The following is a 26,852-nucleotide window of genomic DNA, read 5'->3' on the forward strand; positions in this document are numbered from 1 at the left end:
CTCCTGCAGCCTTTTGAAATTTGAGCGCAGCCTTCAACCAAGAAAAATCGTGAATGCCCTTGTTTTTATTTTTGCTTTAAAATCTCAATTCTAAGGTTATAATCATGCAACGCTGGAAACCAACTGCTTCTTAATGAAACCACCTGGACTTGCATTCAGAATCTCTGGATGTGACCTAAGATCTAGTATCCATTTACCAGGAGTGCAGGCAGCTATCTTAGTGACAGAAAGCTTCCAGACAGAAAGGCTGCATTTCACAATATGCCCACTAGATGTCTTCAGAGAGGGAGACTATAAACCAAAAAAGTAGAACATTTCAATTATTTTTTAAAGAAACTATTTCTATATGCAAGTAAGTACTTGCACAGCACCCTGGATAAGACCAAGCAAGGCTCTGAACTAAAAGAGCCTCTACTAACTCCACACAAAGGAAACCATGCCACTTGTAACATCAAAAACAACATCAGCAGTTTTGATTTTAGATTAACAAAATGCAAAGATATTTTAAAACACTGCTAAATTCTAATTTTTTTCATTTTAAATCATTATGTTGTCTGTGTACATTTGAAAAATAAAGGCACATGATTATGCACATTTTTCAGATACTAACTGCCAGCTGAGAGTTGAGGCTTCTAGGGCCCCCAGGAGTAGGGGGCCAGGTGGAAACCCAGGGCCTGAACCTCTGATCGAAGCGTCCTCCTGCTTCTGAAAGTGGCATAAAAAAGAACCAAGTGACCTGAGCTTCTCTGGCACCATCAACTCGCATGACCTAGCTCACCTGCTGGTTACCCTTCCCCTACCAGCGCACACAGAAATTCAACACCAACGTCCAAATACTAAAAGGCCACTTTACACCCTCCCGCCCGCCACCATGGGACCACCTAGCTTCCATCCAGGTTTCAGGCTCATGGCCCTCCCCAACGCAGGCCACAGGCACTGGCCCTATCAACCCGAAGCAGGCCATCTGCTCTGATCCCAACTTCTGTGTCTCGGAGATGGCCACAAAGGCGCTGCCCACGTCCCGGAGGAAGGCAGGCTGCACACAGGCCAGGAGGAACCTGACCTTGCTGGGTTTCCTCACCTGCTCTGTCAGCCCTGGATCCTGCCCTTCTGCCCAGTCACATTCCTACAGGGCCGTCCACGTCTACACAATGAAGTCACCGTTAAGAATCCAAAAGGACAGGACTTGTGGGGATCTGCACAGCGGAACTTGCGGAGGTTTACAGGAAGGACAAGAGCACACTGGCCACCTGCCATGAGGGGGCTGCAGGGACAGAAGCTCCTGCACTGGGGCCCTTCCAGATCGCACCCCAAACGTCTCTTCATCCAGGTGTTCCTTCGTGTCCTTTACAACACCCTTTATAACACGCTGGTGAGTACATAGTGTTTCCCTAAATTCTGTGAGACATTCTAGCACGTTACTCAGGCTCCAGGAGCAGGTTGTGAGAACCCCAGCTGTAGCCAGTTGGAAGTTCTGGGTTTGCCGTTGGGTCTGAAGTGGGGGACATCTTGGGGACTGAGCCTTCAGACACTATCTCCAGGTAGACAGTGTCAGAACTGAAGTGAATTAGGGGACACCTGCTAGTGTCCACTGCAGAACTGATGGCTTACTTGCTGGTGGGGAGACCCCACACCCTAGGAAGTCGCAGAAGTGATCTGTGTTGTGAAGGTGAGTTTGTTTTTTTCCACCCAGAACCCAGGCACATTATTCTCTTATAATTCTAGCGTTCAAAGAATTTCAAGTAACCCTAGCTTCCTCTTCTCTGGGAAGAACTTCATCCAACCCCAGGACCTTGCCACATGCCAGATACACAAGGTCATGACTAAATATGAAGGATCTTTCTGAAGCATTAATTTACCACTAACATCTTCCCAGTCAGAAGATGGAGCTATTCATACCCATGACATGCTGTTACTCCCATGACCTGGAAATCAGCAGGATCCTGTTTTCTCCTGTTCCTGCGTCTCCAGAAGTCTGAGTTGAAAATATAAAAATAGGGCAGTTTTTGTGCTGTGACTAGGCAAAATTTGATACTTTGGGGTTTCAATTAAGGAATACATTACTGCTTCAGTAGAATCAAAGGGCCTGCTACTGGAGCAGAAACCGATTAGGATAATCCTCTTGGGACCCAGGGGGCTGGTACCAGCCACTGGAAGAAATGAACTGGAACCTGTAATTTCTCAGCAATATTAAAAAGACCTGCAGAGCTAGCTTTTCAAAAATCTAGTCTGTCGACCTAAATCCCGGTTTATATTTTGCCTTGGCACTAAGTCATCTTGCCTCCCATAATCCAGTTCGCCCTCCTGAAGCAGCTTCACTCCAGGTAACTCCATCGGCTGTCTTTACAAACTCCTGACCACATCGGGTGCTGTTTCCCAACACTGAGTCCTTTGCCACAAATCAAAAGAAAATCAAACATCGGTCCTCTTACCATGTCAGTGACTCCTTAATGTACTCTTTTTTAAAGTGCACTAATTTTTTAATTATATTTTCAACTGAGAACAGAGGTCTGGTTGTTGAAAAAAGTAAGTTTGACATGCAAACTTCAAAGCAGTGAGACGAACCCAGAGGCTGAGCCCATCCCCCAAACACAAGGGTGTGGTCAAGCTTGCAGTGGCTTCCAGGGCGGTGCAGAGGCAGAGTCCGACCCATGGCGGTGGCCTTGGAGAATCTGTAAGGAAAACCCACCAGGCCAAAATCAAAGCTTCCTCCCACAGCAGTCCCGGAACGAAAACGCAGTCACGGAGGGTGAAGTGTGTGTGAGGGAAGAAAAACGGCTATATACAGGTAGGGCCGGATCTGCCCCAAGTGAGAGAGGACACCAAACTCAGCAGGCCGCCTCCAGGAAGAGAAAGAGTAACAACAAAAATGGACGAGGGGACATACTCCTGTAACCTGGCTGGGGAGGCTGAGGCAGCGGGGTGGCAAGTTCAAAGCCAGCCTCAGCAACCTAGAGAGACCCTGTCTCAAAATAAAATAGAAAAAGCGCTGGGATTGTGGTCAGTTGTTAAGCACCCTGGGTTCAATCCCTGGTACCAAAAACAGAAAAAAAACAAATAACCAGCATTCCTTATTGGACATATTCTATGTGTTCGGCACATTATCTTTACTATTAAATCACTCAATTCATGTAACTTCATCCCAGTGAATCAGGTACTTTTAGCTCATTTTAAAGATAAGACAACTGAGGCTTGGAGAGGTTACATAACTTACCTAAAAACCCACAACTAATAATAAGTGGTAAAGCTAGAATTCAAACCCAGATCATCTGATTCATCTGATTCCACAATTCAGGTCCTTAACTAAGGAATGACACCATGATTTTAGTGTCTCCTCTAGACCCACTTCAAAAACTGGCATCTATTTAGTTTTTATCCTTAAAGTTGGATGGAAAGCCGAATTGTTAATGATTCTGTCATGTTCACTGATCTATTTACAACACCTATACCTTCATGACATTTCATGTATAATGACTACTGATAGTAAATTAATAACTGTGACGGAGAGAGTGCTTGTTTTCTAAGAAGCCCCTTAGTAAAGGGGGGGGGGGGGCAATGCATGGTCTCACACACAGCAGAGTCCAGCCCCCGAGGGACAAGCCCCTGAGTGGCAGCTCATAGCAGGGCCTGCCACCGCATTACCCACTGAGGGGGGCTGACTTCAGAGGGCTTGCTTCTGGATTTCTTTCATGCCATGTGTTCTGGTTTAGAGAGGAATATCCCCCAAAAGGCTCCTGTGTCCATGCAGGAATATTCACCGGATCGTGAGAGCTGGAACCTAACCAGTCCACCCTCGTCTGAGTGGACTGAGTGGTAACTGTAGGCAGCTGGGCCTGGCTGGAGGAGGTGGGTCACTAGGGGCTGCCCTGGAGGGTCAGCTTCCCTCTGGTCCCTTCCCACTCTCTCTCTGCTCCCGAGCCGCCCTGAACTGAGCAGAGCTCCTCCACCAGCCCTTTCCACCATGATGTCCTACTTCACCTAGGGCCCAGGACAGTGGAGGCAGCCCATGGACAGAACCTCTGAAGCCAGGAGCCGAAATACATTCTTCCTCCTCTAAGTTGTCCTTGTTGGGTATTCCGGGCACAGCAACAAAAAGCTGATTGACATGCCATGATTAAATGGTAAAGTACAAGTCAAACAACAAGCTTCTTATCAAGTTTATGATGAAATGAGAAAAGACCAGAATCTCAGTCAGGGCAAGAAACTGGGCTGAGTTTATGTGGTAGGAGTTGGGCTTTTTGGTTTTGTTATTGTTGTTTAATCAAAGAGTAAAACAGAGAGAGAGAGAGAGAGAGAGATGGTTTGACAAAGGGTAACTCATAAATGTGGCTTTTATTTTTTTCTAGGTTAAATGCTGTCTCAGTCAACAACAGGGAAATCTACAAACATTTAATTTAACTTATGCTTCCAGCAATGGCTAAGTACTCTAAGGACCCTCCCACTACAGAAAAGTCAATGTCTGGAAAGGACACATAGTTTGAGACATTGTCAGTCTTGGGAGTCACCCCCTTATAAAGCAGACAGTAGGAACAGGATGGGGATCGGAAGGTAGGGACCGTAAGGTAGGGACCGTGGTGGAATAGCACCATCTGGAACCTGGGACTAGGTCCACACTCCAGGTGGGGAGGGCCACGGAGCCAGACCCTCAGCGTGGCTGGACTTGGGCAAGCCCAAGGTGACCCCTGGCTACAAGTAAAAGCAAAATCAATTTGTCCCTGTAGGGAAGTTTCTCAAATTCCCAGTTTCAGGACACAGGACTGATTGAGATGAAGCAAGACGCTCACAACCACAGGTCACCAAACACAAAGGAAAGCAAACAATGACAAGTACCTAAGACAAAAACGCAGGCTGAATTTCTCAAGAACTGAAGATACTGGAAATTCATTCTATGAAGCCAGAATCACACTCATACCAAAATCAGATAAGGACATATCAAGGAAAGAAACTACAGACCTATATCCCTGGTGAACTTACATGCAAAAATACTTAATAAATGTTAGCAAGTTGTGTTCAACAACATACTAAGATTACACACCACAACCAAGTTAGTTTTATTCCAGAGACGCAAGGATGTTTTAATATACACAAATCAATAAATATAATTCATCACATTAACACAAAATTAAGGCCAAAAATCATTTAGTAATCTCAGTAGTTGCTGAGGAGGCCTTTGACAAATTCATCACCCATTCATGATAAAAACACTGAAGAAGCTTTAAGGAACCTACCTCACCATTATTAAAAAAAAAAAAAAAAAAAACCAGTGCAGCCAGGTGCCATGGCACATGCCTATAATCCCAGCAGCTCAGGAGGCCAAGATGGGAGGATCATGAGTTCAAAGCCAGCCTCAGCAATCGTGAGGCACTAAGCAACTCAGCAAGACCCTGTCTCTAAATAAAATACAAAATAGGGCTGGGGATGTGGCTTAGTGATTGAGTACCCCTGAGTTCAATCCCTAGTACCAAAGCAAACAAACAAACAAAGATAAAACCTCATAGTAAATGGGAAGATACTGAAAGCATTTACTTTAAAATCTGGTTCAAGTCAAGGATGTCCACCCTCACCATTCCTATTTAACACAATGCTGGAAATTCTTGCCAGAGTAATTAGGCAAGACAAGGGAATAAAAGGGATAAAAATAGGAAAGGAAGAAGTTAAATTATCACTGCTTGCAGATGATATGAACCTATACCTAGAAGAACCAAAGAATTCCACCAAAAAACTGCTAGAACTAATAAACAAATTTGGCAAAGTAGCAGGTTACAAAATCGACATACAAAAATCTATAGCTTTCCTATATACCCACTACAATTTTGCTCAGAAATAAGTCAAGAAAACAACTCCTTTCACAATAGCCTCAAAAAAAATGAATAAATAATTAAATAAAACACCTAGGAATGAATCTAACCAAGGAGGTGAAAGACCTCTACAGTGACAACTAAAAACACTGAAGAAAGAATTTGGAAAAGACACAAGACGCTGGAAAGACCCCCCCCCATGTTTGTGGTTAGGCAGAATTAACATTATGAAGATGGCCATATTACCAAAAGCAATAAGCAAATTTAATACAACTCCCATTAAAATACTAATGACATTCTTGACGGAACTAGAAAAAGCAGTCCTAAAACTCACGTGGAAGAATGAAGGACAAAGAAGAGCCAATGCAAAGCTGAGCCAAAAGAGCAACGCTGGGGGCGTCACACACACATCCTACAGAGCAACAGTGACGGAAACTGCACGGTACCGGCAAGAGAAGAAACCAGACACAGAGACCAACGGTGCACACAGGCAAACCAACACACCCACCTCCATCTGATCCGTGACAAGGTGGCAAAACATGCACTGGAGAATAGACAGCGCTTTTAACCGAAAGCTGGGAAAACTGGTTATGTGTATGCAGAAGGACGCAACTGGACCCTGACCTCTCACCCAGCACAAAAGCCAACTTAAAATTGATCAAAGACCTAGGAATTAGAAGAGAAACCATACGACTACTAGAAGAAAACATAGGGCCAACACTCCAGCACGTAGGCACCGGTGGCGACTTCCTCAACAGGACCCCCTAAAGCTCAGGAAAATTATTTCCTGAGTTATTATTTCCAAGAGTTAATAAAGGAGATGGCATCGAATTAAACAGCTTCTGCACAGCAAAGGAAGCAGTTAGGAATGTGAAGAGAGAACCCACGAAATGGGAGAAAATCTTTGCTAGCTACTCTTCTGACAGGCAATTAGTACCTCCAATACACAAAGAACTCAAAAAATCTAATAACCCAGTTATCAAATGGAAAAATTAAATAGTCACTTCTCAAAAGAAGAAATACAAAGGGCCAACAACATGAAAAAATGCTGAACATCATTAGCAATTAGGGAAATGCAAACCTAAACTACACTGACATTTCATCTCACACCCTTCAGAATGGCAGTCGTGAAGAATATAAATAATAAGGGCCTGGGCTGGGGCTCAGTGGCAGAGCACCTAGCACAGGTGAGGCACTAGGTTCAAGTCTTAGCACCGTATATAAATAAATGAACAAAATAAAGGTCAATCAACATCTGACAAAATATATATTAAAAAATATATGGGGGGTGCTGGGGCTGTGGCTCAGTGGCAGAGCACTTGCCTAGGCACTGGGTTCAGTCCTTAGCACCACATTAAAATAAAGGCATGCTGTCCATCTACAACTACAAAGAAATTTAAAAAAAAAAAAAAAATATATATATATATATATATACACACACATATATATGGGGAAAATTTTTTTTTTGGGTACTGGGGATTGAACCAGGGCCTTGTGCTTGCAAGGCAGGCACTCTACCAACTGAGCTATCTCCCCAGCCCGAAAAAAAATTTTTAAAGACTATAAATAATAATAAATGGGGCTGGAGATATAGCTCAGTTGGTAGAGTGCCTGCCTTGCAAGCACAAGGCCCTGGTTCAATCCCCAGCCAATAATAATAATAATAAATGTTGGCAAGACATAAATAAAAAGGAACACTTTTACACTGTTTGTAGGGTTGTAAATTAGAGATCAGTATGGAGGTTCCTCAAAAGCCACCATATGACCCAGCTGTACCACTCCTCGGTATTTATCCTGAAGAATTAAAGTCATCTTACTACAGTGATACATGCTACCCATGGTCACAGCAGCACAATTCACAACAGACAAACTATAGAACCGGCCTAGGTGTCCATCAACAGATGAACGGATAAAGAAAATGTGGTAGTGACACACGGAGTTTTATTCAGCCACAAAGAAAAATAAAATTCTGTCATTTGCAGGAAAATGCATGGAACTAGAGACCACTGAATAAGTCAAATTCAGAAGCTTAAGGGTTATATGTTTCCTCTCATATGCAGAAGCTAGAGAGGAAAAGAAAAGAAAGATGGAGGGTGGATCTCATGAAAATCAAAGAGGAAAGAGACCAAGGGGCAGGAGGTGGTGAGGGAGGAGAAAATGTTGGGGAGTGATATTGGTCAAATTATATTGTTATTAAAGTAAATTATTAGTAAATAATTCAAGTAGGGCAAAAGAATAGACATGTTGTGTGTGCACGTACAGATACGTAAGAACAAATCCCACGACATGTACAACCATAATGTATCAATTTAAAAATGGGGGGCAGAGGAGAAGACCTAGACCAGAACTCCACGTACTGGAATCATCTGACACAGAATATAAAATAACTATATGTGTAACATTTCAAAAAATAAAAGGTAGGGGCTGGGGCTGTAGCTCAGCGGTAGAGCACTTGCCTAGCATGAGTGAGGCACTGGGTTTGATTCTCAGCACCGTGTGTAAATGAATAAAGGTCCATCAACAACTACAAAAAAACTTTTCTAAAAAAGAAAAAGTATAATCACAAAGATCACTAGTGAAAGAATGTTAGGAATGAATAGATAAGTTTGAGGAAAAAATATCTGTGGCACTTTTATAAACAGAATATAAAATACTTAAAATTAAAAACTTCAATAACAGGATAAACATTAAATTAGACACAGTTAAAGAGAGAATTAATGAATGGAAGATACACATGAATGCTTCTCGTACAACAATACTAGATGTAATTACAATCAAGTTTGAGAATTAAAGTGCTGATCAAAGAAATCATGAATTGTCTTAGTCCATTTACACATAATGAAAATTGTAGTATTTGTGGTAAAAAATTAAAAATTAAAAATAAAGGGCATATTCATCTTTCTTCATAGGAAAAATCCTTTTGATGAATAATCCCTGAGACAGTAATTGAAAGACCCTTTCCATATGGGCTGAGACGGATTCCTGTGTACGTGGAGCCTGGCTTACTTCTCTCAAGGGGAAAACTGCACAGCTAGAGAAGGGGAAGAAGGGGTATTGCTGATGTTTCCTGTCTATTCTTTTACCCTACTTGAATTATTTACTAATAATTTACTTTAATACTCATGCACAGGAAGCTTCCAAGTTTTCAGAAGATTTGAAAGGACACATGAGGTCCCAGGGCAGCCTGGACATCTCTCCTCTGAAACGTCCCTGAATACCGCCAGTACAGCCTAGAGGAAATGTCACTGCTGTATATTTATGCGAGGAATGGCTCTTGGAAAACCAGGTCATGGTGACAAAGACAAAGACCTGACAATGAACTTGAGATGTCAGCTGACTTCATTTCAGATGAACCTTCAGAAATGAATAGGCAATGTCATATTTGGGGGTTGAATGTGATATCAGCATGACTTTCAAAGTCAGAACAGTTTAGTGCTTGCTTCTGGCCTTTTGGACTGAGCTCTCAGTGTCCTGATTGTGGTCAACCCCTTTGCTGCAGGATCCTCGTACCTGCAGAGCATTGGTTCCAAGACCCCTGTGGATACCAACATCCACAGATGCCAAGTCCCTTACGGAAAATGGTGGAACGTTTTTATAAAACCTCTGCCCATCCTCCCATGTACTTTAAACATCTCTAGGTCACTTACAATGCCTAAGACAATGTAAATACAACGTGAATACTTAAACTGAATTGCTTAGAAAATAACGACAAAAATGAAAAGTTGATCATGATCAGTATAGACTCAATTTTTCCAAGTATTTTCTATGCACCTTTGGTTGGTTGAGTCTGCAAATGCAAAACCTGTGGTACAGGGAACAGAATGGACTTTCTAGAGAAATGGAGAAACCTGGTCAAAGGGATTCTGACAGAAGAAGAGAGACAAGATTTGACTTGTCAAGAGACAGCATTGACCAACACTTGTACTTATCTGTGGTTTCTTACCCCAAAAAACAGGAAAGAAGAAACTGCATGACGAACAGGATATTCTTCCACTGGTTGAATTCAGTAGCCTATTATTAAAAAGATAGAAACCAATGATTAGATTAATGCCATTGCAGTTCAAACCTGTTACTTTGCCCAGACGGCGTGTCTGGGTACAAAAACCATCTTTCCAAAAAGAAAATCCAATTTTAAAAGTACGAGGTCACATGAGTTATGTGACAAAGACAAATCTACTTCCCTCCCTGAACCTTGGGTTCATTTTACAGAATGGGAAATCTGAGAAAAAGCCTTCCTCCACAGGTTGATGTGAGGATGGAATGAAATTGAACTTCACTGGTGGCAAGTTCAAAAAAATCAGTAATATCAGCAAGAAAAGTTTAAGTTCACAGACTGTTTTCAAGAATTTACATCATGAACAAGTGAACTAGGATTTGCAATCAAATAATTGGAGTGAAGAAGACAGTAGACAAGTTTAAACAACCCTCTCGAAATGACAGGTGCCAATAAGAAGGAGTATTTTATTGATGATTTTTCCCTTGCCTGCATCCACAGATTTTTTTTTTTTTTTTTTTTTTTTTTTTTTTTTTGAGCAGGGACTGAACCCAGGGCACTTAACCACTCAGCCACGTCCCAGCCCTTTTCACTTTTTATTTTGAGGCAGGCTTAAGTTGCTTAGGGCCTCCCTAATTTGCTGAGACTGGCTTTGAACTTGCAGTCCTCCTGCCTCAGCCTCCCGAGTCGCTGCAATGACATGCGTGTGCCATCTCACCAGGCTCAAACCCGATCTTAAGGTGACTCAAGACTGTACATGAGCATGTACATAACATGCTTAGAGCGAAGTCCTGTTCACGTTCAGAGTAAGACTGTTAGCCAAGTTTTAGTAACTGCATCATCTAAAACTATTTAAATAGGGTTTCAAGTTGTTATTCAAATTTTTAAACAATTAAAACCTCCAATTGGTACAGCCTTGTCACGCTTTGCAGGCATTGATTCATTGGTAATACTCCGCCCCCGCCTCCTATCCAAAAGATATACAAAAACGCAGAAAGGCAAGGGCGTAGGTTTTCTCTCATATGTGGAAGCTAGGTAGAAAAAGGGTTAAAAAGGAGGGATCCCATAAAAAATAGAAGGGAGACCAGCAGAATGGAGGAAGGAGACCAGGGAGCTGGGGACCAAGGAAATGGGAAATCCTGGGGGACAGAAGAGGCCAAGTTACATTGTTACACTGTGTGTGTGTGTGTGTGTGTGTAGGAACACATGACAACGAATCTCTGGCTTGTGTTTAATTATAATGCACCATAAAAATGTTTAAATGAAAACAAAAGGAAAAGGTAGACTTTAAGCACTGATAATGGTTGCAACTGGGCACATGGAGTTTATACTCTAAAGTTCTCCATGTGTTTCAAGTTTCCATCATTAAAAAACAAAACTTTTTAATGCCTGCTTGGGAGCCTGGGGTGCAGCTCAGTGGTAAAGCACAAGCTTAGCATGCGAAGCGCTAGGCATGTCGACGCTTTGCCAGCCTCAGTTTCTATAGGTTTGAGTTTTGTTTCTTTGGTTATAATGAGGCTGAGTGGGCATGGTGGCACATGCCTTTAATCCCAGCTACTTGGGAGGCTAAGGCAGGAGGATAATAGATTCTAGGCCCGCCTGGGCAACTTAACAAGAACCTGTCTCAAAATAAATAAAAATAAGGGGATGGGGATGTAGCTCAGTGGTAGGGTGCTTGCCTAGCACGCTTGAGGCCCTGGGGTGTTTTATTGTTGTTTTTGTTTTGGTTCCGGGGATTAAACCCATGAGCACCTAACACCTGAGCCACATCCCCAGCCCTTTTTAAATTTTATTTTGAGACAGGGTCTCACTAAGTTGTTTTAGTGCCTCACTAAGTTGCTGAGGCTGGCTTTGAACTTGTGATCCTCCTGCCTCAGCCTCCGGAACTGCTGGGATTACAGGCATGTGCCACCACACCCAGCTGAGGCCCTGGGTTTGATCCCCAGCACCACGAAAGTAAGTAAATAAAGGGTTGGGAAAGTAGCTCAGGGGTCAAGCACTTACCTAGCCGGCATGAAGCCCTGGGTTCAACGCCCAGTACCACAAAAATAAAATAAATAATAACAGTGCTGTACTGTTGGGCATTTGAAGAAATAATACAGCATGACAATTACTTTAAAACGGGAAATAATTAAAGATGAGTAATAATAAAGTACTTCTTTCTTTAGACTTACTGTTGCAGTTGGTACATGTTGGAATGTGACTCTTCTTCATTGTGCACTCTGTGTCTTTTCACCCTTCTGCATCCACTCCAGTACACGAGATGCACTCTGAACCTACTGCAGGGATTCAAATGACCAAGCAAAGCTCGCTCATGAGTGTTTTCCAAGGGCCTGACATGTTAACAAGAGGAGCTGTCCTCTCCGGCCTCATGGATCAGAGCTGGAGCCAAGGCACTGCTGACAGATCTAGGGAGTGTGTGAATCCAAGTCGGGACTGAACCTCCAGAGCAGCGAGTCACACGCAAGGTCGGCCACTACCTCTGGCCCTCTGCCTCCTTCCTCCTCCCAGTCAACCAGGAAAAATGACTCAATCACTTTCTCCTTCCATTAAAAAGAAGAGCGAACATTTTCTTCTGTCTCATCCATCGGTCTTCAGTTCAGTTACACCCAACTGGGCAGATGGAACTTCACACGGTAGGCTCGCCCACCAGCGTGCACGAGCTCACGTTGTCACTGGACTTGGCTCAGAGTCTAAAGTGGACTTAGCCTTGGTCAAGGTGATCCATTAAAGCCGTTCGTTGATCTCAACGAACAAAGAGCAACATCCCTGGTGAAAATCTCACCAGTCTCTGCCTCGGGTGGCTCACATTTTTCTTCCGGATTATAGTACATATCTTGCATCTTTTTGGCACATCTCATTGGATATTTTAAAATTAAAATATAGTCATATTTTTTACTTTGAATTTCATCATAAATTAAAAGTTTTTAAATATTTGTCTTCTTTTTTTTTTTTTTTTTCAGTGCTGGGGATTAAACCTAGGGCCTTGTGCTTGGGAGGCAAGCACTCTACCAACTGAGCTATATCCCCAGCCCCCCACTATCATTTTATAGAAAGAAAGATTTCTCTCTCTCTCTCTCTCTCTCTCTCTCTCTCTCTCTCTCTCTCTCTCTCTTTTAGTTATAGATGGACACAATACCTTTATTTTTATTATTTATTTCTATGTGCTGCAGAGGATCAAACCTAGTACCTCATGCATGCCAGGCAAGTACACTACCACTGAGCTTCTTTTACAGTTATATATTCCATTTTATTATAATTTTTATTAACAGTAAACCTATATATTGAGTTCTTTGGTCCATCTGGAATTTCAGTGAAAACTAAGCACTAAGCTACATAAGGAAGGTTATATTTGAAATCTTCGGGGTCCATCAAAGGGAAGGGGCAAGACCGGGTAAATATTGGGGTTTTCCAACACAAGACAGAATAAGAGGAGAATATTCTTCCTGAATGTCAGGATTTAACAAATTTCAGATGCTCCTTGACTTACCATTGGGTCACTCCCAACCCACCCCACTTCAGTTGAATATATCATAAGCCAAAAATGCATTTTAAAACACTAACCTCCTGGAAGTCGGAGCTTAGCCTGGCCTTCCTTAAACGTGCTCAGAACACTTACATTTAGCCTATAGTTGGATGAAATTGTCTGACACTAACCCTGCTCCATTGTGTGATCACGTGTGTGGCTAAGGGAAGCAGTGGCTCAGCGCCTCTGCCCAACATCTGGAGAGAGGACCACACCACACCAGCACTAGTATAGAAGAACAAAACACAAAATGTCACGTATGGTTCCTCCTGAGTGAACAGCGCTTTCACATCACTGCAAAGTACCAAAATCAAACCACGTTGAGACTGGGACTAGCCAGGTACGGTGGCACGCACCTGAAGTCCCAGCCTCTCAGGAGGCTAAAGCAGGAGAATCATTTGAGCCCAGGAGTTTGACACCAGTCGGGGCAACGTAGCAAGACCCCATCTCAAAATTAATTAATGACTTGAATCTAGTGAAAAAGAAGAGACAAGGACTATTTGCATATGCCAGGCCTCGTACTTCATAAGACACAAATGGTTATTAGATTGTAGCTGCTGCACGTGAAGGAGAAAAACACACAAATGCTTTACATATCCAAATAAAATACCTGACATGACAGCTAAGACTGTGTTTCTAGGGCCAGAGGGCCTGATCTATCACCTGCTGTTCTTGGGAAGTTTCTTAAATGCTAAGCCCGAAGTTCCTTGCTATAAAATGGGGTTGACAGCAGTCCTTTCTCTTCTGAGGGTGGTTCTGGGAAGGCCATGAGGTATTCATGAACAATGCTTTGAAACATGTCTGATCTGAGTTCCTCGATAAATATTAACTATCCTCAGTAACAGCAGCACACGAGAAACTGCAAGAATTGCGCATGACAATCATCACAAGCATGTGACCATGCTACAAGTTTAGAAGTCAAGGATTCGGATGTGGGACACACATTCCTGTAGAAGCAGTAAGTGACACGCCTAGGCCATTTTACCCATAAGGTACCCAAAACTCAGGTTCTGATCATTCCATCATTCATCACGTTGTTCCTACAGGAAAATATGCTTTTAGTCCCAAATAGGTGTTCTAAGAGTTTGTAAGACTTTCTAGACTTTTTTTTTTTTTTCCACGCAAAGGATCAAACCCACAGGCCTCATGCCCGCAAGGCAAGCACTCTACCACTGAGCCATATCCCCAGCTTGAGTCTGTACATTTTTATTCCTAGAAATAAAAATCTCTCTGAAACAGCTATAAGACACCAGAATTTCAGAACAGATAAATTCCAGTGATTCAAAAGAAAAACTCATTTCTATACTGAAATAGACACGCCACCAGGACCACTTTGTTGAGAATTCATAATTTTGTGTAAGGTTGCCGACATTGAACTTGGTTTAAAATGGACTAATGATGGGTAAAAAAGACATTGTGTTTTCAGACATCTTGTCCTGCTAGAGAGGCACTGGGAGGGGAGGAACTTGCTCTATCTTCCAACACTCTGAACTCACAGTGAGTCCCAGGTTCACACAATGTTCCCGTTACCCAAAACAGAGAGCTCTTCAGCAAAATGGTGCCTCTTGGTGGGTTTTCATATAAACGCGTGGAAATGGCCGTTCATCCCTGGGGATTTGACTACCAAGCCCTTCTGTAGTTTCCAACTTCTGGGAGAACTGTCTAATGAGAAAGTGTAGCTGAAGGAAGAACAATAAGACTGGCCATCTAACCCCAGGAGTCCAGAGCCTGCAGCCACCCAGAGTCCTTCGGAGTCAAAAGGGCTGCAAATGTGATTAACTTCAATGACCATGCTCATTGTTACACACAGAAGAACTGTTCTGTCTATGGGAAAACAGCTGCTGCACAGAAGTCCCCTGAACCGGCCACCCCCAGTCCAGCAAGGGGAGAGTTAACGCCTGGCCAGAAGTGGGTTGGTGAGTAGAGGCACCTGATGTGATTTTACCACCACACCTCATTTCCTACATGAACTTAAACATCACCTCTCAGATACGGGCAGAAGTCACTGAAGCTGGCCAGGCATGGTGACACTCTCCTGTCATCCCTGCAGCTCAGGAGGCTGAGACAGGAGGATCAAGAGTTCAGAACCAGCTTCAGCAACTTAGTGAGGCCCTGAGCAACTCAGCAAGACCTGGTCTCTAAATAAAATATAAAAAGGGCTGGGGATGTGGCTCAGAGGTTAAGCACCCCTGGGTTCAATCCCTGGTACCAAAAAAAAAAAAAAAAAAAAATCATAGAAGTTGTGGGACTCACAACTTATTTCTGGGTCACAGCATGTGACCCTGGAGGCTGCCATTATGAATGTTAACGTGGGGAGTGGTCACTCCCTGGGAAACCTGTCCTCTCCTTCCCAGTGGGCCTGATACCTGTCTAGTGACTGAGCATCCCTTATCTGAAATGCTTAGGACCAGAAGTGCTTCAGATTTCTAATCTTTAAAAAAATTTAAAATGTGCATATCTGCAAAAATTACTAAGACATCTTGGGAATGGGACCCAAGTCTAACATGAAATTCACATGTGTTTTATATATATATATACCTCATTCACATGTAGCCTGAAGGTAATTTATGCAATATTTTTAGTGTGCCTACATTTTTACTGTGACCCATCACAAGAGATTTGGGTGTGAAATTTTCCACTTGTGGTGTTGCAGTTGGCACTCAAAAAGTTTTACATTCTGGAGTGTTTCTATTTCGGACTCGGATATTCGGACAGAAACACTGGACCTGTACCTGTTTTATTTGTCTTGCATGAAAGCACAGTAGCTAAGTTAAGCAGGGCAAATTCAGAAAGAACAAGACCTTTCAACAGTCAAATGCAGACCCTGGAAGGTTTAGATGTAAAAATGGTATGATGTCTGGGGTTTCTTTTAAAATACTGCAGAGGCGGGAAAAGATAGAATCAGCATAGCGAAACGCCAGGAAGCTAGGTGACGGAGAGATGACACTTTGTGGAATTATTCTCCTTAATTTGTGTATGTTTCAAAATGTCCATGATAAAAATAACAAATAAGCCCATTTTTAAACTATCAAAAGTTTCTTCCTAAGGAAATTTCCTTCTTAAGCTTTCCCAGGGACCCTCCCACCAGCAAAGGAGGACTCAAACTCAGATTTGGATTGCTGTTTTCCAAAAATTTTCAAGTCCTGAGTCCCTGTCCACTAGCGCCGGCCACCTCCTGCATGTCTGAAGGTAAATGCCAATGCAGGGACGGGACCAAAGGTATTAAACACCAGGCAAATCAAACAGCTTTTGATTTTCTTTTTGTTCTGTTTTTGAGATGGACTCTCACTCTGTTGCCCAGGCTGGTCTTGAACTCCTGGGCTGTTCCTCCCACCTCAGCCTCCAGAGTAGCAGGGGCTATGGGTGCATGGCACCACGCCCAGCTCTCAAACATAACACTCTATGTACCTTCCTGGTAATCCTAGCTATCTTTACTATTTTTTTTTTTTTTTTTTAATTTCAGTGAGTACCAAATGTTAAATATTAAAATTCTAAAAGATGGCTAAGTAAAGTTACATGACTACTACCAACTTACCTGTTGAAGGTCTCCGGTGGAGACACTAATAATTAGAGTTGGAATAATCATGAAGCAGGCATTATAGAAAAGCACCCCATATTTCCCTAGTTCCTACAAAAACAAAGAAAACCCCACTGAATTTTAGAATTACAAAGCATTAAATTTCCTGCAGCTATTTATAGAACTACATATTTACCCACAGTTAGAACATGCATTCTGACCAATTCTTTACTGGAATATTTTCAGCAAATTTCCAACGGAAAATGCTCCATTTCAATTGTACTATGATTTCAGAGTAAATATTTGTTTTACACCAAAAACTACAGACAAGGTGGATGAAAAGAAAAGGCACCCATCTCTGGCATCCTCAGTGTATGAGCATTTCTTGTTTAAAGCATGTTAATCAAAATGAGAACAAAGTAGATAAACAATGTTAACATAAACAACTCCTTTAAAACATCTGCCAGTCTCCACTGAAGAACCTGCCGGTATTTCCTTCTGCAGAAGTGGCCACACATCTCACCACCAAACAAGGGTGACCTATTGTGGTTTTTCAAAAGGCAACAAACATGTTTTTGTAAAACCCAAAGAAACAAATGGCCATACAGATTTTTAAAAAAAAAAAAAAAAAAAGGCTCATGAAAGGAGCCCGTGAGAGGGGTCTCCCTCATTCAACACAAAGAACCAGGAGGAAGGGCAGACGCGCTCACCCTCTCAGATCCTGGAACAGCTGGGGCCTCCACGTGGGCAGAGCCAGGCCAGCCTGGGCCCCTGCTCCTGGGATCAGAGGAGGCAGCTCCTGCTGCAGGACCTGACAGGATCCTTTCCAGTCTGCCAGGTCAGAGGAGAGGAAAGCAGGTGTGGAGAGGCTAAGGTTCAAAGTCACAAAACAAGTGCCCTATCCCGACTCGGCCGGCCGTGGTCACTGATGACGGTGCTGATAAGGGATAGAGGTGCCGGGCAAACTGCCTGCACATTCTGACTGTGCCTCTCACTCCGTCCTTTCCCCTCCTCTCATGTCGCCCCCAATTCTCCAAAACTGGGAGTAACAAAAACATACGCAGAGAAGATAATTGAGGAAATGAGTCACCGATTCCTCTTATTGCATAAATTAAGTAACGTGCCAACTGTACCGATTCATTTCCATTTTTCACATCATCTTGGAGGCCAGGTGGTAAAGCCTACAGCCCTGGGAGGGAAGATCTGGTACCTTTGGGTCCATTTTCTGCTTGGTGTATACTCCATTCGCTGCTGTGAAGATATCATTTAAGAATACAATGATGTAGCCTTCCAGGTTAAAAGCAAGGTCAGACCTGGAAGGGAGAACGGAAAGGGAGGTGGGTTACTCAGAAGCTCCTCTCCTGCCCTCAAAGCCTGCCTGCTTTTCCTTTTCCTAATCAGAGCCACGTCCAATGCCGGTAGCAGCCTAACAATATTTCTGTGGCACATTTTCCCTTCTCTGCTGGAGAATGGTTAATTTTTATTTGCTTCCAGACAAAAACAAAACCAGCTAATCAGGTGGCTTCAACTTACAGCCAAGGACTTTAACCTCCTGGGGGCCCTTTCTTTTCTGTCTGGAAATCAGCATGATAACTGGTGAGCCCTGACTTTTCTAAGGGACAGACCCACCAATGGCTTTGCTTATTGCAGTCAACAGGGCCATCCCCAGGGTACACCCCAGTGGGACAGCTGGGGAGTGACTGGGCAAGAGGGCTGTATGAGGACAAGGCACTTCCATCTGCTGCCTAAACAGTCCCTGGTCCATCAAAAGGACAAGGCAGATATCCACGTGCCCAGGAAACTCTTCTGAGGCTTCTTTATTCCCATGGTTTTGAAACAATATTTTTAAAAAATAATGGCAGTATAAAAATGTTTGGGGGATATGACAGGGATTAGACAGAGAACAGTAACAGATACATTATGTGATTCACACACCTCCACTTCATCCTTACAGACAATACCAGGCTCAGGTCATAATTCATAAATATAAACTTCCAGGGAAGAGAAATGTTTCCTCTACCCTCTTAGGTTCAGTACCTGGTGGCCTGTGAATGAATGAATGTATAAATGTGTGAATTAACGTATGCATGTATGTATTGATTGATTGGCAGGATTCCACTAAGTTGCCCAGGCGAGCCTCAAACTCCTGGGCTCAAGCAATCCTCCTGCCTCAGTCTCCCAAGGAGCTGTGGCCACCACAACTGGCTGAGTCTGGCTAATTTAACAGATCAAATACAGGTTAACAGGAAAAAAAGAATACAATTTGTGTGTGTGTGTGTGTGTGTGTGTGTGTGTGTGTGTGTGTGTGTGTGTAGGTGACTAGGAAATATACGAGGGAATAACGGACGAGAAAGGCTGTTTAGGGTTTGACCAGAGGGACTCGCCGCGGTGCCGGTGCCTGGGCTCTCTCCTCTCTCCGGGTGGGGAAGGGGCCCACCTCCACAAAGGAATCCATGCCTGGCTTTGCAGATTCTGTTGGTTCCCAATTGCCATTAGCTCAAAATCACCTGTACCCCAAGGTGGCCTATTGTGCAATGGCATATTTGAACTCCCCTTCAATATCAAAATAAGATCATCTCTAACCAAAGGGAACACAATAGAAAGGTGAAACGGCATCAAAATCTGGATGCAAATTAAATCATATATTTGCTTGAGACTTCCACTGGTATACCACCTATAAATTTCTCTGTGGAGAATGCAAATTGCTTTCAGGTCATCATACATCAGAATTCTCCAGTTCAATCACAAATGGGAGATTTTCTCAAAATAAGGGTCTTCTACATCTCTTGTCCACTCACGCTTGATTCATCATGGAGAAGAGTCTGTGTGCCCCAAGATAGCAGAGCTGTGTTAAACAAACTGAGGCCGGGGGTGTAGCTCAGTGGCACAGTACTTGCTTAGCATGCATAAGTCCCTGGGTTCAAGCCCAGCACTGCTAAAATAAACTAAACTGAATCTGGCTTGAGGATGTCTCCACACTTGAGTCTTTACACAATGAACTACAACCTAACTTAGTACCTAACTGAAAACCTGATTTAGGAGTTCACTTTTGCAACAAATAGCTGAGTCTCAGTCAATCACAGCAGCCAGGCGGCAGGCAGTGCAGGCAGTCAACTCCCAAGACCATGGTCAAGGCAAAGCTCAGCTGTAACCACCCAAGCTGCCTCCCTACCTCACTTCCAGTTCCTTCCAGCAATATTGCCTGGCGCGCTGCTGGATGAGCTCTCGGAGGCTGTGCTGGCCCTGAGAGCCACAGAATTTGCAAACTGCTCCTTTGCTGGAATACACTCTGCTAAATTTGTTCCAAGTGTTTCTTTTAACAGTTGAATAAGTAGGAGAAGTCAGGATTCTAGAGGCACGGGGAGAAGGAGGCTGGGAGAGCCTGTAGGAAAGTCCGAGAGTCCTGTCTCCCCATCTGGGGGCCAGACGTTCCCAATAGCCATGTACCCACTCCCTGCAGGCTGACCTGGTCTCAGGTATCTTATCATCATTCATTTAGGCCAGTGCTAAAAGCACAGAAGTAGGTGAATAATTTACTTGTTATATAAATCAGAGCAGATTCATTGTGGTCATTTAGAGAAATTTAAAGACATTCTCCTTCAACTTTTTCTGGCCATGTGACTTGCTCTGGCAAAGAAAAAAAATGTAAGAGGAGGTAACACTTGGAACTCCTGGGCAAAGCTTATGAACCAGTGTATAATTCCCCATGTGCCCTTTTCCTGCCAAGATGACTGAGGAAGTCCCCTCTGAGGCAGGGATTCCATGGGCCAGGTCCCTGAGCTACAATGAGCAAGACCTCCCACAAGCACTGACGGCCACTGGTTTGCATGCAGTCTGGCCAGAAGACACTTGTGTTAAAACAGCGAAATGTGGGGGCTGTTTGTTTTAGCAGCAGTAACTGGTTCATCCAGTCAAGTTGGATCTACCGTCACTGGCATAGGGATGAACTAACTTGAGTGAGAGGAGAGAAGGCTGAGGTCATGGCTGGCCTGCAGCTCAGCACAGTGAATGTCACCTAACCATTCTGCGTTGTAAACCGTTTTTTAGAAAAGTCTTCAACTGGCTCCAAGTCAGTGTTGTTTTCAAAGTAGGCCTGAGGAACCCAGAAGAGAGGGAGACGCCATAGACCCTGCGGTGGGGGAAGGCTGCTTCCACACAGCCTTCCCTTTATACCTATGGTGTCATTGGAACCAAGTCTCCGTGGTGAGACAGGCTGTGAGGCTGCTTATGGTCTGTGGTGGCCCTAAGGCCAGAGATGTAAGCAGAGTCCCGAAACCAGAGCACCTCGCCCACAGCTGGGACCAGGGAAGCTGAAGGTTCAGAGGAAGACACAAACAATAAACCTCAGTCTACACTGTCATGACCATAACCAACCCTCATGTTACTGCTGAGAGTATCAGTCACCAACTAGCCTACTATACTTTTTCACCCACTTCTTGAGCTATTGTCTACCTGTACAACTGGAGTGGAAGCTTCAGGAAGGCAGGAATTCTTGTCTACTTTTCTGAACTGTTGAATTCCCATCACGGTGCCGAGCATGCAGAATATGCTCAATGTTTGTGTGGAACTTGGCCATGGACTTGATCGATGTCCTATGTGAATTATCTCATTACATTCTCACAATGCCCTCATGAAGTGGATGTTATTTTAATGTCAGCTTTACAGTGGAAGTAGCTGAAGCACAAGGAGGTTAAAGAGCCTTCTGTCACTGTGGGAAGTGAGCGGGATGGGGTCCCAGGCATCCTGGCTCTGCAGCCCATTGTCCCTTATTCAATATGCAGTGAATGACTGGGAGCCCTCGCGTCTAAAGGAGTTTAGACAACAAGTTTAACTGACTTGCTCTCAGCATTTTCTTTCCCTCCTTCACTCCAGTAGACGTATTTTCTGCTTACTATCATCTTTATTTTGCAGATGAGGAACAACTTAGAAAGGGCCAAGCTAAGTTGTGAACCCAGGAAATGCGACCACAAAGTACATTGGGCACCATACTTTAAGATAGGAATCTGGGTGTCCCGCCATTTGCAAATGCAAATTTAGAGTGCCCACTCCCACTTTTGCATATTCACAATTAAAGTAACTGTTGGCGTCTGTCCCAAACCTACCACAGCACATTCAATGGCAGCAGTCAGCCCTGGAGCGCCATACACCAACCAGTGCTGGCTCAGACCAGAACACTCCACGACAGCCCTCTACGTTAGAAAGGGTGAGTGCTAAGGCGTCATGGGATGATGAAAATAAACACCACGCACGGGCTTTGTAAATCAGTTCTGGGATGTGCTGATGCTGGCACTGAATCCAGGGCCTCCAGCTCGCTAAGCACACGCTCCACCACTGAGCTATACCCCCAGCCCAAATCCATCATTTTTAATCAAGTACCTAAGAGCCCCTCAATTTTTCTATTGAAGACATTGGGTAATAAAAGTAAATAGTTCACTACTTTTTGCAAAAATAAAATAAAATAAAATAAAATAGCTGTGCTAATGGGCTGGCGACGCTTGCTGTATTTATTCTCAGAAACACCCTGGCCAGCGTGGGAGCCGGCTGGACCCGCACAGGACACCAAGCAAGTCCACCCCCGTCAACAGGTGTGTCTCCAAGCTGGTCAATTCATCGGCAGCCAGGTGGAAACGCTGGGGCCGGGGCTGGGCTCTGGTCAAAGGCACAAAGAAAGAGTTGAGCAGGAGGAGGGCGAGGTCTTACCCAGCTGCGATGAAAGCCCCGAGAATGATGGCAAAGACGCTGGCGACGACACTCGATGAATACTGTTTCCTGTGATCGATAAACCAGCACGGGGAGTTCAGCACGGGTATACGTTCACGAGCAACCACGCCCAGCGACTGGCAGACCTAATGCTAAAACCTGACGCTGCTTCATCTGGAGACGGTTGTACCAGTGTTTATAATTCAGAGCAAATTTATTTCTTCAGCAGTTTTCTTAATCTAATTATAAGCCGGTACCTGTGCTCATAGGAGTTTCTGGGACAAATAGGGGCGGGCCTGCCGGTGGCTGTGGATGGAGCATTCAAAGGTTAAGATCAAGTTCAAGACTAAGGCTTAGCACGTTCAACCATCCACTCCATTTCATTCAAATAACCTTCACTGCAAAATCAAGAATCGCCCTTTCGAATGCCAGCCGGAATATCCTTATGAGAAACTTTTATACCAACGTCACAAAAATTAATTTTTTCCGATGTTTTATTATAGTCACTGCATCAGAATGGATTTCGCTGACATTCTGCGCTCTTATGCCTACATGGACCATCCTCCCTCTCTATTCCCCAAAACTGGTATATAGTCCAACTGGCTCGGCAGACTTCTATCTGTTTGGAGGTGATTGATTTTTCTCTTATAATTTTCTAACAACAAACGTGCTATTTGTCTAATGTAAAATGAAAATTGGCCACTAGATGGCTAGAACTGCTGGGTAGAAGTACTGCAGGGGACAGGGAACACCCTGGAGGAACAGAGGAAAAGCAAGTCACCCGAGAACGATGGTCTCCAGGAGTAGAGTCAGCGGGATGGTGAACTTCCTGAGCACCGTGAACATGGGCAAGCTGTCAGGAAGAGATTCGAGCAAGACGTCAGACACCCAGGCTGGTTCTTCTCTTTCTTTTAAACACGTTTCAAATTTCTAATTAAGTCCCTTCATTTTTCAAGTTAAATATAAGAAATTAACGTTAATTCTCATATTTACCTTTAATAAATCACATGAAGACATGAAAACAGATTAAATAATTTCATACCACTCTCATGAAGATTCAACACAAACACGAGGAACACCTCAGCTGCCTTCCGTTTCCTTTTCCTTTGCAGAAACTGACAAGCAGATTCTAAAATTCATATGGAAACTCAAGGGACCCAGGCAGTCAAAACAAAATGGAAAAGGAATAGGCACCTTCCCCTTTCAAAACTCGCCACAAAGCTATGCTAATCCAGACTATAGACACTTCAAAGCAGTGCTGATGATCTGTTTCATACTGGTTTACACATGTGATCAGTGAAATAGAACTAAGGGTCAAGAAACAGATCATTATAATCTTGGTCAACTGATTTTTAATACATTTGAAATTGTGCCAAAATAATACAACAGAGGAAAGAATGGTGCTTTCAACAGAAGTCTGAAAAGGTTAGCTGGGACAAATGAACACCCGGGTGCAAAAGAATGACGTTTGAGTCCTACCTCACACCATATATCGAAAATTACTTCAAAAGGTATCAAGGGCCTAAATATAGGAACTGGAACTATAAAACTCTTGGAAGAAAGCATAGCAAATCTTTATGAAAGCAAAATCACAATCAACAAAAGGAAACATAGGTAAATTGAAAATAGAAAAAAATAGATAAATTGGACTTCATCAAAATTAAGTGTTTATAAATGAATGCTTATATATATATATGGTGCTACAACATGATGAACCTAGGAAACATCATGCTAAGTGAATAATCCACACCAGAAAAGGACAACTATTATTTGATTCCATCTAAAGGAGGAAAATTCTGAGACAAAGTAGAACAGAGATAACCAGGAACGAGGGGCTGAGGCAAAGAAGGAATCCTTGTTTAGTGAACAGAGTTTCATCATAGGGTGATGAAAAAGTTCTGGAAAGAGATCACAGTGGTGACTGTATGACACTGTGAACCTATTTCATGTGACTTAACTTAAGATGTAACTTTTGCAGCTTAAAATGTAACTTTTTGCAGCTCAGGAGGCCGAGGCAGGACAATCCTGAATTCAAAGTCAGCCTCAGCAATTTAGCAAGGCCCTAAGCAACTCATCAAGACCCTGTCTCTAAATAAAATACAAAAAAGAGCTGGGGATGTGGCTCAGTGGTCGAGTACCCCTGGGTTCAATCCCCAGTACTGGAAAAAAAAAAAAAAAAAAAGTACATGAAAATCCATGGTCAATCATGGTAGAAAAAAAAAAAAATTCTCTGGTCATGACTGAAGGGGACAGGACACTGATCCATTACTCTGAACATCCATAAATAATGCTTTCGTCCTGCCTTTCCTGAGTGAAATGGTGACAATTACTCTTTAATGAAAACATTTAGACAATAAAGGCAGAAGGTCGCCATTTTGCAATTTATAATGGAACAATGGACCTTGGCAAAGATCATCAATGGTGGCAAAACCATCACAGGAAAGATGGATGGAGAACTCCGTCATGAAGACCAGAGAGAGTTCTTAAAATCATTAAATGTGGGACTGACTGATTTAACATCATCCCAGTGGGACACACATTAGGAGCCCCATGAGGCCACAGGGTAGAGAGAACCCAAGGTCACCAACATGCTTGGTGAAGAACTGACCTGCAGTCTGATGAAGCCTCTAGAAGGAGGCTCCATTCCCTAGAAAATGTGGGGAGGAAAGGAACGCAGTCCCTGGCACCCACAGGCAGTGTTTCCTCCTTCCTCGTCCTCAGCCTCTCCACTGGTTCCCGAGTCCCCGGGTACGCCCTCAGGCCACCAAGGAGCCCTGGCCAAGCAGAGGGCAGCCAGTGTACACTGCACCTCCGTGGTTGCAGGCGAGCTCAGAGACAGCCAGAGGCTGAGCCAGAGTGACCAGAGGCTGGCCCACCAGAAGCCAAGACGTGGGGCAACATGGGCAAGGGGCTGCTCTGACCCCAGAAGACAGCACGAACCCCTGAGCGGCATTCACAGGGCAGCTCCACCCAGGGGGGAGCAAAGGCCGCAGGCCTCACCTCCATGCCACCACACTGCTGGCCTCCTGGCCTCCTTCCCACTCTGGCTACACAAATGTCCCGCCACGTGGGTCACCCTTTGCACAGACTTCCTCTTCTCATTGCTAGGCTCTTCCTTCCTGTGTGTACGACTAGGCTACAAACTTCACACCACAGCTTCTGGGTGATAGGATGGCATGGTCTTTCCAAACTTTCATTTTTATTTTTGTTCAGTAATTTTTTTGTTTGTTTTGGTACCAGGGATTGAACCCAGGGGGGCTTAACCACTGAGCCACATCCCCAGCCCTTTTTATTTTTTATTTTGAGACATGGTCTCGCTGAGTTGCTTACGGCCTTGCTAACTTGCTTAGGCTGGCTTTGAACTCACCATCCTCCTGCCTCAGCCTCCCAAGTCACTGGGATTACAGGCATGTACCACCGTGCCTGGTTTTTACATTGGTTTTTAACAAAAACAATCAAAGGATGCTAAAATGATACGGATGGGAATGTGAGAAGCAGACAGCACACACCTGAACACGTCTGTTGTTTATTCTCCTGACCAAACCTGACAAAATGTTCCTGCTTCTATATGGAACCAAAAGTTGCATGCAACCATATTCATATAAAAAAATCTACCCAGATAAATCAGAGCTTCTTCACTTCAATGTCTGCAGAGCTCATATTCTATACTGAAACATAAATATGAGAGTACAAGCTTTTTAACATTCCCCAAAACACTGGCTGATTAAACTCAAAACTATGACTTATTTTCTTTTTTAAATATATATATACATACATACATATATATATATATATATATATATATATTTCTTTTTTTTTTTTTTAGTTGTTGATGGACCTTTATTTTATTTGCTTATTTACATGTGGTGCTGTGAATCGAACCCAGTGCCTCACACATGCTGGGCAAGTGCTCTACCTCTGAGCCACGACCCAGGCCCCAGCTTACTTTCTTAAATTTCCAAATATTACTGTCATCTCTATGGGGCCCAAGCAAGATCCTGGGGCATCAAACTTCTCTTGCAACCACTGGAAGAAGACAGATGAGTCACCACCCCCCCAACTGTCACCCTGCTCCGTACCTTAATTTACTTGTGCCTGATAATCCACTGAGGTGGTTTCCGACATAGAGGAGAGGGAGAGGAAACAGCTTCAAATAAAATATAAAAAGGAAGAAAGAAAAAAGAAAACTTGGTTAGAAATCCACCAGTGTGTCCTTCTTCACACATAAAAATGGTAACATTCATTCTGAGCAGCAGGCAAATTGTCTGAGTTCCTTTGCCTGCATGACTGTGGACTTTCCAGAATCTAAAATACATC

The 26,852-nt window shown here is 43.5% G+C and overlaps 1 protein-coding gene across 7 annotated transcripts in view; it reads right to left on the reverse strand.

The window, feature by feature from the left end:
- The window catches only part of SLC35D2 (solute carrier family 35 member D2), a 51,930-nt gene that overhangs the window by 4,441 nt on the left and 20,637 nt on the right, over positions 1-26,852 (reverse strand). For 5 of the 7 annotated variants that reach the window (XM_079108884.1, XM_079108885.1, XM_079108889.1 and 2 more), the window contains exons 4-9: positions 26,615-26,682; positions 23,317-23,388; positions 22,536-22,604; positions 18,046-18,148; positions 16,854-16,946; positions 9,742-9,809 (exon numbers count right to left, since the gene is read on the reverse strand). In XM_079108884.1, coding sequence (XP_078965010.1) covers positions 9,742-9,809; positions 16,854-16,946; positions 18,046-18,148; positions 22,536-22,604; positions 23,317-23,388; positions 26,615-26,682 — 473 coding nt within the window. The remainder of the gene's footprint in view (positions 1-9,741; positions 9,810-16,853; positions 16,947-18,045; positions 18,149-22,535; positions 22,605-23,316; positions 23,389-26,614; positions 26,683-26,852) is intronic. The other 2 variants (XM_079108886.1, XM_079108890.1) reach the window with 1 other exon arrangement.

Source organism: Sciurus vulgaris, assembly GCF_902686455.1.
Source record: "Sciurus vulgaris genome assembly, chromosome: 13".
Lineage (NCBI taxonomy): Eukaryota > Metazoa > Chordata > Mammalia > Rodentia > Sciuridae > Sciurus > Sciurus vulgaris.